General features: G+C 35.0%; 1 protein-coding gene across 3 annotated transcripts in view; it reads left to right on the plus strand.

Annotated features, from left to right (window-relative positions):
- Positions 1 to 13,014, plus strand: part of PPP1R9A (protein phosphatase 1 regulatory subunit 9A) — a 149,520-nt gene that overhangs the window by 97,397 nt on the left and 39,109 nt on the right. For all 3 annotated transcript variants that reach the window (XM_085310522.1, XM_085310523.1, XM_085310524.1), the window contains exons 5-6: positions 5,239 to 5,374; positions 11,566 to 11,721. In XM_085310522.1, coding sequence (XP_085166648.1) covers positions 5,239 to 5,374; positions 11,566 to 11,721 — 292 coding nt within the window. The remainder of the gene's footprint in view (positions 1 to 5,238; positions 5,375 to 11,565; positions 11,722 to 13,014) is intronic.

A 13,014-nucleotide genomic window follows, 5' to 3' on the forward strand; every position in this document is an offset into this window, starting at 1 on the left:
AATCTCCAGGCAAACATTGTTTACTTCCTGCTGCCAATTGTACTTAGTTCCTCTTTATTACAGCTAATAGCTTTAAAGACTGCTAAATATATGTTTATCTCTGATACAAGTGAGAGCTGTGTGGATTTACAGATGGGARACAGAGGGCACCGTTAGCAAGGCTGCAGATGATACCAAACTGGGGAGAGCAGTTGATAGGCTGATGAGCAGAGCTGCTATTCAGAGGAACTTCAACAGGCTGTAGAAAGCATGCAGAAACCTCATGAAGTCCAGGAAAGGCAAATGCAGAGTCCTGCAACTGGGGAGGAATAACCCTGTGCAACACTGGGAACTGGGAGCAATGAGCCAGAGAGCAGGTCTGCAGAAAAGACTCTTGAGAAGAGGTAGAAAAACCTACTTCAGTGTGAAGAAAAGAAGGATGGGATAGTTTGGATCTTACTGCTATCTTCAGCTACCTTATAGGTGGTAGAAGGGGTGAAACCAGACTCTTCAGAGGTGCCCACTGACAAGATAGATAATGAACAGAAGTTGCAGCAAGGAAAACGTGGAGTGGATAGTGCCCCCCCCCCCAAAAAAAAAAAAAATCACAATGAGGTTAGCCAAGCACTGGGAGAGGTTACATAGACTGTAGAATTTTCCCGTTCTGTGACAGGAAGAGACACAAAACTGAACAAGACCATGATCAAGCTGGCCCTGATTTGAGTAGGGGTGTGTGTGTGTGGAGGTCAACCAGAGGTTCYTTCCAACTTAATGATTGAATTATTTGTACTGTTGTTATTTTTGTCTCTATGGCTATTAAGTTTCAGATCATTTTTATAGGAGAATATATAGTAGAATCTCATAGTTTGTGAATTTCTTAAACAGAATCATTGAYCTCTATTAAAGGCTGACATCTGTTAAGAGAGTCTGATCTTGTTTACGAAAAAGTTTATGAGTTCCGTCTTATACTGTTGTAACTAGACAAATTTGCCTTCTTATGGGGTTAGTATCACTTTTTGCACTTTGGTTTAATTGTATAGTTACTATCCTGATGGAGGCAGCCAGAGTAGGTAATTAAAGACATCTTGAAAGAAATTAGCTAAATGGCAGCAGAAGCAGCTCTGTACTTTAAAGCTCAGAGAAAATCTATTGTTAAAACCTACTTTCAAAAAACATTTGTAAATTCCCCAAATTACAATGAGATACTATATATTACAGTATATTTGCTGTATATTTTTTAATGATCAAACTATGTTTTAGGAAAAGTTAGAAGAAAAAATGCCATTGTGAATCATGTTACCGTAAAATACTATTCTTTATTTCTTATGTATCTGTTGCATTCTTATTCAATTTTTGTTGAATATAAGGAATCTGGGATAAATCATCCTTAACTGAGCACTAATGCATGAAGTATTTTTAGGAGAAAACATTCACAGAGAATAAGTCATTAAAAACATACTGTGGAACTTCAGTTTTGTGTCATAGAATTACAGTGCCTCCACACATTTTTCTAATTCCAAAATTCTTTTCAAAATTGAAGTGTTTTTTTAAGTAAATGAATTCTTAAAATAATGTTTCTGGCTCCCATTATTGGTAAAAAATTAAATAAACTACTTTTTGTTTTTTCAAGAAGCATAGACTTGCAGATCCTCATTTAATAAAAGCTACAAATTTGCAGAARGCAGTATGTGAGATATACTTTTAAATCCCTAAATTATCATTGGATTGCAGGAGGCATATATGTTGTTGCTATTTCAGTAGAATATTTTCCTGTAGCTGAATTATCAATTTCTCCAGATTTTCTAGTCCTTTAGATTTTCTAATACTCAAGATGGAGTCAAATATTAATCTCTGTCTCTGCTTATTTTAACACCACAAACAAAGAGAATATTTTACTGCAATTGAGCTAGATAATGTATAACTGAATATCAAGGTCAGTTSATGCCTTGCTTTTCTGTGTTACTGTCTCCCTCCCTCTCTGCCTTTCTCTGTCCCTCAGATTGAATTTACATGAATGACTTTCAATGCAGCTTCATAGGTTTGCTTAGTTTTATTTTGTAGTTGTGAGCTTTAATAATTAAGGAGAATATTGTCATGATGAGATTGAAATGGTCTAAATCTCTYATTTGTCTAATATCCAGAAAATAATCAGCTTCTTAAAGATATTATTGCAGACAGAATTTATAATTCTTTATTATAATACTTTGTCCCTTGAGACTAATTAATTAAGTCTAAAATGTATATGCTTAATTTCGGTGAGTCGAAGTGATGGGAAACACATAATTAACTACTTTGTTCAAGTATGCATATTATGCTTCAGTGACTAATTTTCTGGTCAGTGATTCACAGCCTTATGTCCCTTTTTAATATTTAAGCACTTTGGATTATGATAAATCTTACAGTTAAAGCYAGTTAAGGCTTAAGGATCTAGCTAATATTTAACATTTTAAAACTTGTCTCTCCTTTATGGTTTTCTGAAGAGAGAAATATTTATTCTTCTATCTTTAAATTACAAATTTGTAATTTATGGGTTATCCTATTTACGGATTCAACAGATTTATTATATTTAATTTGATATTCTTAAAGTTATGAAATGTAGCRTGGCAAAAGGTTTTGTTTACTTTGTAAAAACTGTAATTGGTGGAAACCTAACATTCCTTTTTACAACTGGCATCAATCATAGATTGAATATTTCTCAATATTTATTTTCGGATACTTTAGTCTAATGATGGRAATATCTCACTTTAAAGCAATCAACTGTAGGAAGATAAAATGTTTCTTGTATATTTCTATTTTGGAAAATATTTTCTGTATGCTTCATCATTGCTTTGAGGCTTTTATTAACCCCTTCTAACACCTTGCTATCATTGAGGAACTTTTTTGACATATATTTCAAGCCTTGTAAATAACATCACTATAAACTGTGAGTGCATTTGGGATGAGAATAAAAATGCAATTAATAAGCTGTAAAATTTTTATTTTCTACTTCAACATCTCTATATGAAAATATTGTTGCATTGGTTTAGTGTATCAAGACCATTTCTAGTGTGGAAAGAGGAGCTCTTCTGCTGGAAACTCAGAGGAACTTCGCTTTCTGGTGTTAAAACTCTAAAGTTGTCATGTGTTAATCACAAATAATCAGGAGTTACCACATATAAAATCTGAGACATAATACCTATCCTAGACCTTCAGACAGTGTACAAATAGTTGTATGAATTTATTCAAGTATCTTATTTTCCAGGAGAGGTGAATTGTCACGTAGAGCACAGGAAGGAATATTATATATACAGCACATTACATCGTTCCATGTTTTACTACATGAGTGATCACCCTCATGTATTTGGAAATGTGATGCTGTCTACTGTATATAAATAATACATTCATGCGAAACTTCACTGAAGATATTTATTTAAAAAAAAATTGGTCTTTTCCATATTCTCTTTTATGTTGTTTTTACATTTTGCTATTGAGGAGATAAGTGCAGCAAATGTGGGTTAAATATTTCTTTACTTGATGTAGTAATGTCAAAGGTTCATTGTTGCTTTCACTTGAGACTGAAAATATGGCTGTTTTAGTCTTTTAGAGTAATACTTGGCTGTAAAATTAAAATTCAAAAGAAATCGGATCTGACTATGAGTCAGAGTGCAGAACAGATGAAGTAGAGGGGCCATAAACAAACATTCTTCCAGCCCCAGGTCTTTATCATTGCTGAGAACCAATGTCATATTTTGTAATTGTAGGAAGTGAGTGCCAGACGGTGATCTGATTTAATCAGGATTAAAATGCTGATGTTACTTGCTGATATTATTCTAGTGTCTGCTGTATTTCCTATTAATATTTTTAAACTAAGACTCTTTCTTTTGAATTATTTTTGGAGCACCTTGCATCATTATTTCAAATTGAGTCAGTTGTTCTCACCTTTCTTATCCTTTTGGAAACAATTATTGGCTCATTCATTTTGTTAGTGTGGAAATAATCTCCAAATTGTGTTCTTCTCTACAGTGTATGACTTCATAGAGTCTGAAAAATTGTTTGGTGTAGAAAATGGATTCAGGTTCATCCACTCATGGGAACTTGGCCTATGTACAGACGCCAAATCTCAAATGGCTTTAACAGTGATAGGCAGTACTAATCAAAATCATTTTCTTACATGGGGTATAATACTTCTACTTCTCATTCCAAATAATAAATGAAATTTGTCATTTGTGCCAAATCTTTTGGAAACAAATAATTCACCATATGCAGTGTCTCAAAGTCACCTGGTTCTGCTTTTCAGCTCTGCATAGTACTTGTTTCACTTGTAATTACCTAATTGTCTTTCTAGCCTGTTAAGAAAATATTCCTTCAGCTTGACACCTCTACACCTTTGACACTGTTTTTGTTCAGTGGTTTATTATGTCAATGCTGTATAATGAGCATTTATCATTAATACTATAGGTAGCAGAATATCTAACTACGGTTATGCCATTGTGCTGGAAAAAGTGTTAGAATGAAAGCCAGTCCTAAATTTCAGTTGCTGAAAACAAGCTTGGAAAGCAATGTAGGTCCCAGCTAAAGAAACTTTTGTTGTCTTCTGTTAAATCAAAGAAATATGCTTCCAATTTTTGGTGATAGCTAATACTGAAGAAAAATGTTCCCTAGCAACAGAYGTTCATGTAATAAAAGAAAGATTTAAATGAAGTTTAGAATTAGGGAAATAGTGTCTGTCAGATTTTAAAATGTAGAAATAGATTCTCTTTTAAAGGTTAGGCAAAAGACAAATATAAAAGCTCAGAAATGTCATTTAGGCCAAGATGAAGAAAGAAATTATTCTAGTGCATGTTCCTTTCACCACGAGCTGTCAGAAATTTCTCTATATTGTTGCTGTTCATCTGAACTTTTGTTGGCTTCTGAGAAATGAATTCCCTTAAGGGAATGGGAGTGATGATACTTTTTAAAAATTTGTCCTGCTTTCAGTCTAAATCCCTAAAGTTCAAATGCAGCAGATTTCTTTTACTGAAATTTGCAGTGAAGGTTTTAGAGGTCACCAGTCACCATCACTTTTTTTGTGTGTGGAGGGGAAATACTGTCATTTCCTGGCCTGATCTGTCTTTTGTAAACAGTGCCCTTCTAGCAAATATAATCCACAGAACATCTTTAAAACAATCACGGGCATGCGTTTTTGAAGGAAAGGGGTACTCTCTATTCTATATACAACTAAAAATCGAGAAGTTTAGTAAAGCAAAAGGAGTGATATTTTTTCAATTATGTTTTATATAGGTTTGTAATTGGACGAGAAAAACCCGGACAAGTAAGTGAGGTTGCGCAGCTGATTAGCCAAACTCTAGAACAAGAGCGCCGCCAGAGAGAACTCCTTGAGCAGCATTATGCACAATACGATGCGGATGACGATGAGGTAACGTACTCTCTAAAATTTGTCTCTGGTATTTTTTAATGTTCTGTTTTGTATTTCTAGTTCCTGCTTTTAATTGTGATTCAGAGGCTAACTTTTGGCCCTGCCCATTAACTCTGCTGCTGATTTTTTAGAGATTTTGGTGATAAATCTTATTTCAAGAACAAAATTACTGCAGAATTTTTCAGCATGTGTTTAAAATAYTCCTTTTGTTCCGTAAGAGCAAATATCAAATTGATTGGCACAGAAAAAGTTAAATGCAAGAAGTGTTTTCTATAGATAGTGCCTTTGGATGAGAGACAGAAATAAAGGCAGGACAAGCAGTTAACAGCACAAACTCAAAGGCATCTGTGTATTATCCTAGCACTACATTAAGGATGATGCCAGATCGATGACCAAAGATATGCTTTTTGGCCATTAGATTATGCAGTGTAGAAGGAACTCTTACACAGTATGTGATGGAAAGAGGAAGAAGAAGGGAAAAAACGTCTTCTAGGGTAGATCCAGGATACCATGGAAGATCTCTTTGGAAGGAGAATAAACTTGGCATCAGAACAGCTGAGGAAGTACTTCAGTTATCAAAAACAACATGAAGGWGTAGTAATCTTTATTCTCAGAATAGACACCTGGAATAGACACTGAAGTACWCAGTGGGGAGTGTGATTAACAGACTCATCAGTAGATTGTACTGGGAACCTGCAGCAATTCTGAGTATGTTTGATCTTTGTCACCTGACTGTGCTTTCCTGATAAACTCGTGTAACTTGCAGCATTCCCAGGCAATTGACTTTATAGAAGGTGTGATCTGATGTGCATTAGACACAGTTCAAAGGCATTTTTGGTCACCACAAGCACTTCTGCTCCATTTGCTATCAAATATGAGTGTTACTGCTTCAAGCACACCTTACTTGTAGTTGGATTTCTTTACGTTGCTGTATGCCAGACTCCACTACCAGCCCAACGTTCTTTGGCTCTGGTAAACAAGGCATCTTTGGGGCATGGAAATCACAGTGTACATCATATGAACAAATATCTACAAATGTACCAGAAAGATCACCTTTTCAAGTCTCTTTCATTACAAAGATACTAATTCTGACTGCATTAAGATCAGAGATATTTGGATTGAGAGCATAAGGAGTTTCATACTGAGATGATACAGATTTTAGCATGGATGTGCTCAGTTTCAGAGCTAGACAGTTCTTTAAAATGTGGTAGGACAGATCTCCAGCTACAACCTCACTTAAATAAACAAGGAAATAATCATTATTCAATCCTTCATTGAGACTCAAATTCTGAGCCCCAGAGACTTTTCCACAAAGACAACAATAACATATCAGGTTTCCTGAGCAAGAAGTCAGTGATCAGTCTTTGAGTCTCGGAGTCACTGCGCATGGCTGTGTTTGATAAAGCTATTAGCTGGTTAAATCACATGAAGCGAGAACGTTCCAGGCATGTTCAAGTCCTGGTGTTTGACCCTGCTGTGTCACCRGCTGCCTGGCATCCCTCTACCCTGAAACTTAAGACAGTCTTCATTGTAGCCCAGGCAGCATCTTCTAACCCTTTTGGAAGGATCAGTGTTCTCTAAAGGTGCAGCATTAATGAAAGTTTTGATTTCTGCCAACCACCATGCATTAGACTTTAATCAGTTACTAAAGTAGAGAGCGGCTTGTTAGACTGCTGTAACTCCTCATTCTGCTGTCTTGCAGGAATGTTACCTGCCAGTTATTGGTGGGTGGTGGAAGATTAACACTAATACTTATGCAAAAAAGAAACATTATTTACTATGTAAGTAATGTGGTTGGGATCAGAACTGTCCTTCATCTCTTCACTTCAGAATCTGCTGCCATGGGCTGCAGATTGTCACAAGGTTTTAAGATGATTTCAGATGCTTCCTCCTTCAAGTCCTTGCACTGAAGCACAAGAAACTTGTGCGGAAGTGACAAATACTTACTGAAATAAAAAGTATACCCACAGTGGGACCCACAGAAAGACAAGCAGGTTAAATRTGTATCAGCTCACATTTTTTTAAATTAAGCTCCCATGAGCCAAACGGAGCTGATAAGTTGATAACTTACTTCTCAAGTACAACTTACGGTTGACAGTGTTAATAGGGCAATAGCTGGCATTGCCAGATAGACAGCTGCAGAATTTACTCCTAACCAGTTRCTTTGCTTTTCTAAAATCCCACATCCCTTTTTGATTTATTGTATCCTGTCAGAAAAGACAACTGGAAAACTGCTTGAAATAGGCACTACCTTTGTATTTCCTACCTAGTATGTTGAGTATGACCTGAATCTGTATCCTTGACTGAAGTCTTTTGACTTCACTGCATTAACGCAGGGTTCTAGGCACATTTAGTCAAACTGTGGCATTTCTTGATATTTTACTTTGAGCATGATATTATCTTTTTCATGTTTAACAGTGAATGGCAAAATTCACATAAAAGAGGTGGCATATTTCCCTGAAGTCTGCATATTGTGATGCAAGATGTGAMCTTGATAGCATATTGCAAAATTCTGTTCTCTCTGTGGCCATGGACAAGTAGTTTTATGCAAGTAACACTTTTTTTGTTTTGTATTTTAATATCACTAATAGTCATTTGAATAATTTTTCATTTTTAATTATTATTTATCAGGATATTCTGCAAGCAAAGTAGCATTAGAACCATTGAAGAAAATTGTGAGACACAAAGAAAAAAACATTACCATATTCTTGAACATTGAAAACCCAAAGAATACATCTATGGTAGAGGAAATCTTTCAGAGAATACAATTTTTCCAACATCATTAGTATGAAATACTTCTGTAAAAGATATGATACTATACCATTATATTTTTCTTTACTCTTGCAAAAGAATTAAGTGTAAATTAAAAAAAAATCAGATGAAGAACTGGTTTTGAGTTCTTTAAGTGGCATTCCCTGCCTGTGAGGGAGGATATTGCAACATATAAGCAAAAGATTTAGCTTGGTACCCCCTTGTTTATAGTGATTTGGAAAGCTGACTTGACTGGTGCTGCTCCTTCTTTATGCTTGCGTTAGGCACATTTCAAAAATTCAAAAATTAATATGTCATTAAACAACAGAAGTGAYGCGTTTTTCCCTTTTAAAGTAGGAAATTACAATTCATGTTTATAAAGATACTTTCCTGCTGTTACCTGCAATAGCATGTAGCAAAATTAAATGGCCAGTATCAGATGAAAGCTGTTCTTATGTATGGGGTAAGCTTAAGGCCTCAGTACTAACGCATTTTTCTGATCAGATGTTTTGTATGGATGTATTTTGCTCACTGGTAAAGGGACTCTAGATACAGAGATTTTGCTTTAAGAATGTTTTAAGTTTTCATTGGCTATTGTATAATTTTTTACTATTGTTTTTGTCAGCTATTTTAGAAAACTACTGAATAGCAACGGAACCTTAAGCAGTTACAGTAACAAGTGTTACCTTAAAAAACTTGTTATTTTGAAGTAAAATAATTTTTGCCTGTACATTGCTACTTCTTGTAGAACACTATTTATGTATTTTAAATAGGCACAGGGTCTGAACAACTTTTAGTAATTTTATGTGATGGGAAATTCAGCAGGCATTACTTTATGAGTGAAAATATATTTTAGGTAGTATACAACAGGTATTTCTTCAAAACACACATTGGTTCTTGTGAACCTGTAATTTTTGTGTCATGCAATTATAAGAATCCAAAAGCTTTCTTTTGAAGACAAAAACAAAACTCTCATTTGCTTCTTTGTTCTAGAATGTGTTTGTGCCATCCTGTAATCTTGCTTACTCTAGGAAAGGGTTTTGCTTTGATGACTAGTTTTTGTATTAATTGAAGCAAAAATGACAGTGTCTATCCACACACAATTTGTACAATTTGAAGYAAGATACTCTTTTATGTTCATTTCAGTCTGGCTGTCTTGAAGCACTGTGGCTCTTGAGGACAGTAGAACATTGGCTGTTCTTGAACTTTGCCTCAACCATAACTCAGTATTTGAAATGGCTTTACTTATAATGCAAAGCCTTTTATATATATCACTTTTTTTCTTTGTCTGTGAAATATTTCTTTTTAGCTTAAGTCTTTGAAGGAATCAGTTCTAACTAGAGTCATCTGTTTCATTACTTTTCTAAAATTAGTTACAGTTATTACCTTATAGTTACTAAAATTAGTAACTATATCTAAGATTTGTTGCTTGAAAAAGCACATGTAGCTGAACCAGACCTATATTTTTATGTAAACAGGGCATCAGCTTGCTAACTGGCAGTCCTCCCTCTACCTTCTCTTTTCTGCATACTTCAGAAATTTCCCTGCCATTACAGATGGACCTGCCCAAATGTGTTTTTTCTATGTAGAAATGATAGTTGCCTATCACCTTATAGATCTGTCAGGGATAACAACTTCAAAATTGATGGTACATGAATTGTATAGTATTTTGTTCCCACAGTAATTCAATTAATTTAAATCTCATTGAGATTTTAGAGTTAGATGCTCTGCTTGTCACTTCCATGACAGTATGTGAAGGTGCTGTTACATGTTGCTGGAAAAAGCAGAGAGAGTTAACAATATAATTTTGAGTTTAGGTAAGTGACTGTACATAGCCATGGGGGATAAAATAAAAACAGAAAGTTACTATGAGTGTATTGTAATGGGAGATTTGTTATGTGTGTGTAAGAAATCTAGGTAGATGAAATCATACATTTAATTTCAAATGTTACTTTGTTTAACTGTAATGCCTGAAAACTCCAGATGGAGGTGGGTTATGTTCTCTGCTTTTGTTTTAAGTAAAGCAAAAAGAAACAAAACAGCTGCTAACTGTTTTGTTTGAAGACTACTAAGGTTCTTAGTCTAAGTACATATAGAGTATGTAAAATATGATTACTGTATGTTTGATTGTAAAATATGTAAACATTTATTTTTATGTACAGTGACAGGTCTCTTAGGAAAATTTTCACACTAACCTGTGTTTAGTATGTGAATGGGTCATACATATTGGTTGTTTGTCTTCTTTTGATAGCTCTTTTAACTTCAAAAGTTTTTACCAAATCATTTTGTTTTCCAGACATTTTGTCTTTCATTTTAGCAGTTTAGAAAAAAGAAACTATAAAGTTTTCTTTCCTACAAACTTAGATTTTCAGCATGCTATTTATCCAAGAAGCAGTGCTGTTTATTATTGCAAATACATCTCTGTGTTACTAGATGCATATGTATTTTTGTTTGTTTGTGTGTACTTGTGCATCTACAATTAAAAGGCTTCCATGCCCTGCTGTTTACTTGAAAGGGACTTACATAAGCCTAAATGACAGCTAGGAGGTTTACTTAAGGTAGGAAGATGAAATTCTAACTGCTGTTTGAACATCTGAATTACTATCTCTTGTTCTGAAGAGTTCTTTTGAAAAAAAAATGACACCAGTACATATTGGAGCATTACTAGCAATGTATTTCTGAAAATAATACTATGACTACTAATACCTTGACCTCAGGAACTGAAAGCACATGTAAGAATTGAATAATTCTTTCAAAACTTTGAATGTCRTAAGTATTACTTTATTAACAGGAGAAGGGCTACACCCTCCTTGCCCTCCCTTTCTCATGCATTTATTTATTCTCACTCTTTATAAATCCACATGTGGCCCAGAGGGAAGTTTTGCTTCACACACTGTGTTTGGATAGTCATCTGCACCAGCAGCAAAATRTATGTGAGCTGCGATTCAAATGTGATGTGCTGCAGTGTGCAGAAGCCTTGCTGAAGCATTCAACCACCTTTGATATGTGGGAAGATGAGCATAGGTATATATGCAAAAGATTTTATTTCTGTTTGGAAGGGATTCCTTGTTAAATCTGAAATACATTGAGAGAGATCTTCCTATGGAAAAGAAACCCATCTTTGGAAAAGGATGAAAATGATTGAACTACAGCCCACAAAGCTGACCTCTAGAARTCTTCAGTGCTTAAGATACTGTTCTCTCCTCTATCTTAAAGTTTTGAAATACTGCTGTGGAGTAGTAGTTCACATACTTAGAAATCATAACTGCTTGAACTAGAGCTGAATAAAAACACAAGCTATTTTGCATGCAGTATGCTGTATTTGCACACTAACTTAATTACACTCTGAAAATTTTCAAGTGTTACATATGTAACTATGTACAAGGAATCTCTGTATAAGAAGAAGATAACTTGAATTTCTTAAATGCTATGAAATTAAGACAGGAGAATATGCTACAGATGAAGAAGATGAAGACATGGGACCTGTCCTTCCGGGAGGTGATGTGGCTATTGAAGTGTTTGATCTTCCTGAAAATGATGACATGTTCTCCCCCAGTGATCTGGACACCAGCAAGCTTGCTCACAAATTCAAAGAGGTAAGTTACAGATCTGAAAAATATTCCTGAAAAATCTCACTGGAATTAAATTTCTAGTAATTTCATTGCTCAGTATTTGTTATTTTCCTTGAATGGCGGGATTGATTTCTAGCTGTTTGTGTAGTTAGTACTAATGTATGGCTCAAAAAGTTCTGCTTAAAGTAAATTGAACTGTTTTTTTCCTGAGTTGTTTTAACATCAGCTGTCAGGTGACTGTTCCAGTGATGGAGGGTGATTTATAAGTTAAGTTTTCAGTACAAAAGTTTTTCTACCTTGGCACTTCATTTGCATTTTTTTGGCTAGAAAGACGAGGTGCAAGTTAATGCGCTATGTTGCTTATCTTTTTTGCAAGATTCTAATCAAAAGTGACCAGGAAAACCAAACAACAAACACTAAATTTCAGTGAAAAGGAACATGATGGGGCTCTTCCTAGTTCCCAAACCATTACACAACACTCATCAATGTGCTGCAGTGTAGTGTGTTTGGTTATGTGTTCAAAAAGATGCTGTACTGTGGAAGCAGGCATGTTTCAACTTGGTGTTTTATCAAACCTCTGTGGCTGTGGTGTGTATAGAACCCACAGGGACTAAGTGAAGCTTAGATCAGCTGCAGTCCTTCAGTTTATATAACCTAGCACAGCAAGTAYTGAGAAATATTTCTGCTGTATTTTAGTTTGTGCTTTTGATGTGGTTTACTTCTGAACTTTCATGAATTCTGATGCAAATAAAGGCATGAAACAAATAGATTTATACAAGCCCAGAGGAATGGGCTGCATGTTTTATAAAAAGAACGTTCTACTTCTTAAACAGGWTGAAGATGGAAGAGTTGAAGGCAATCAAAGCCTCATAGTTGAGCAGCAGAGTCCTTGTGGGCCTGGAAGGCAGTYTTTTTAAAAAAGAAAGGCTCTCTTTTTATCTCCCTTCTTCTCTTGTCTTTTCCCCTTCCCTCCCTTTCACTCAAAGCAGATGTTTGATTTTCTACAAATGTATCTTATTGGTAGCAAGAGTCATAGAAATGGAAACTACAGAAAGTAATCTATCACTGAGAAAGCAGTCTTCCCCTTTTCTCTTGATACCCTTTTCAGCCTTTCAGTGCCTATTGTCATTCCTCCTTGTTTTCTGAAAGTTTTTTAGTTCACTTAAATTTTCAAGTTCCATATTTCAAGTTCCAGGTTATATGCAAGTGAACAAAACAGATTGCTTCGTTTTTTAGTACTTTGCATCATGTATAGTGATTTTATACGTGTTCAAAGTGGTTGAAAGGTACTACCATTCTTACTGGTAACATTTACCA

The sequence above is a fragment of the Rhea americana genome, unplaced genomic scaffold (genome assembly GCF_003343005.1).
Source record: "Rhea americana isolate MKP2758 unplaced genomic scaffold, rheAme1 scaffold_32, whole genome shotgun sequence".
NCBI lineage: Eukaryota > Metazoa > Chordata > Aves > Rheiformes > Rheidae > Rhea > Rhea americana.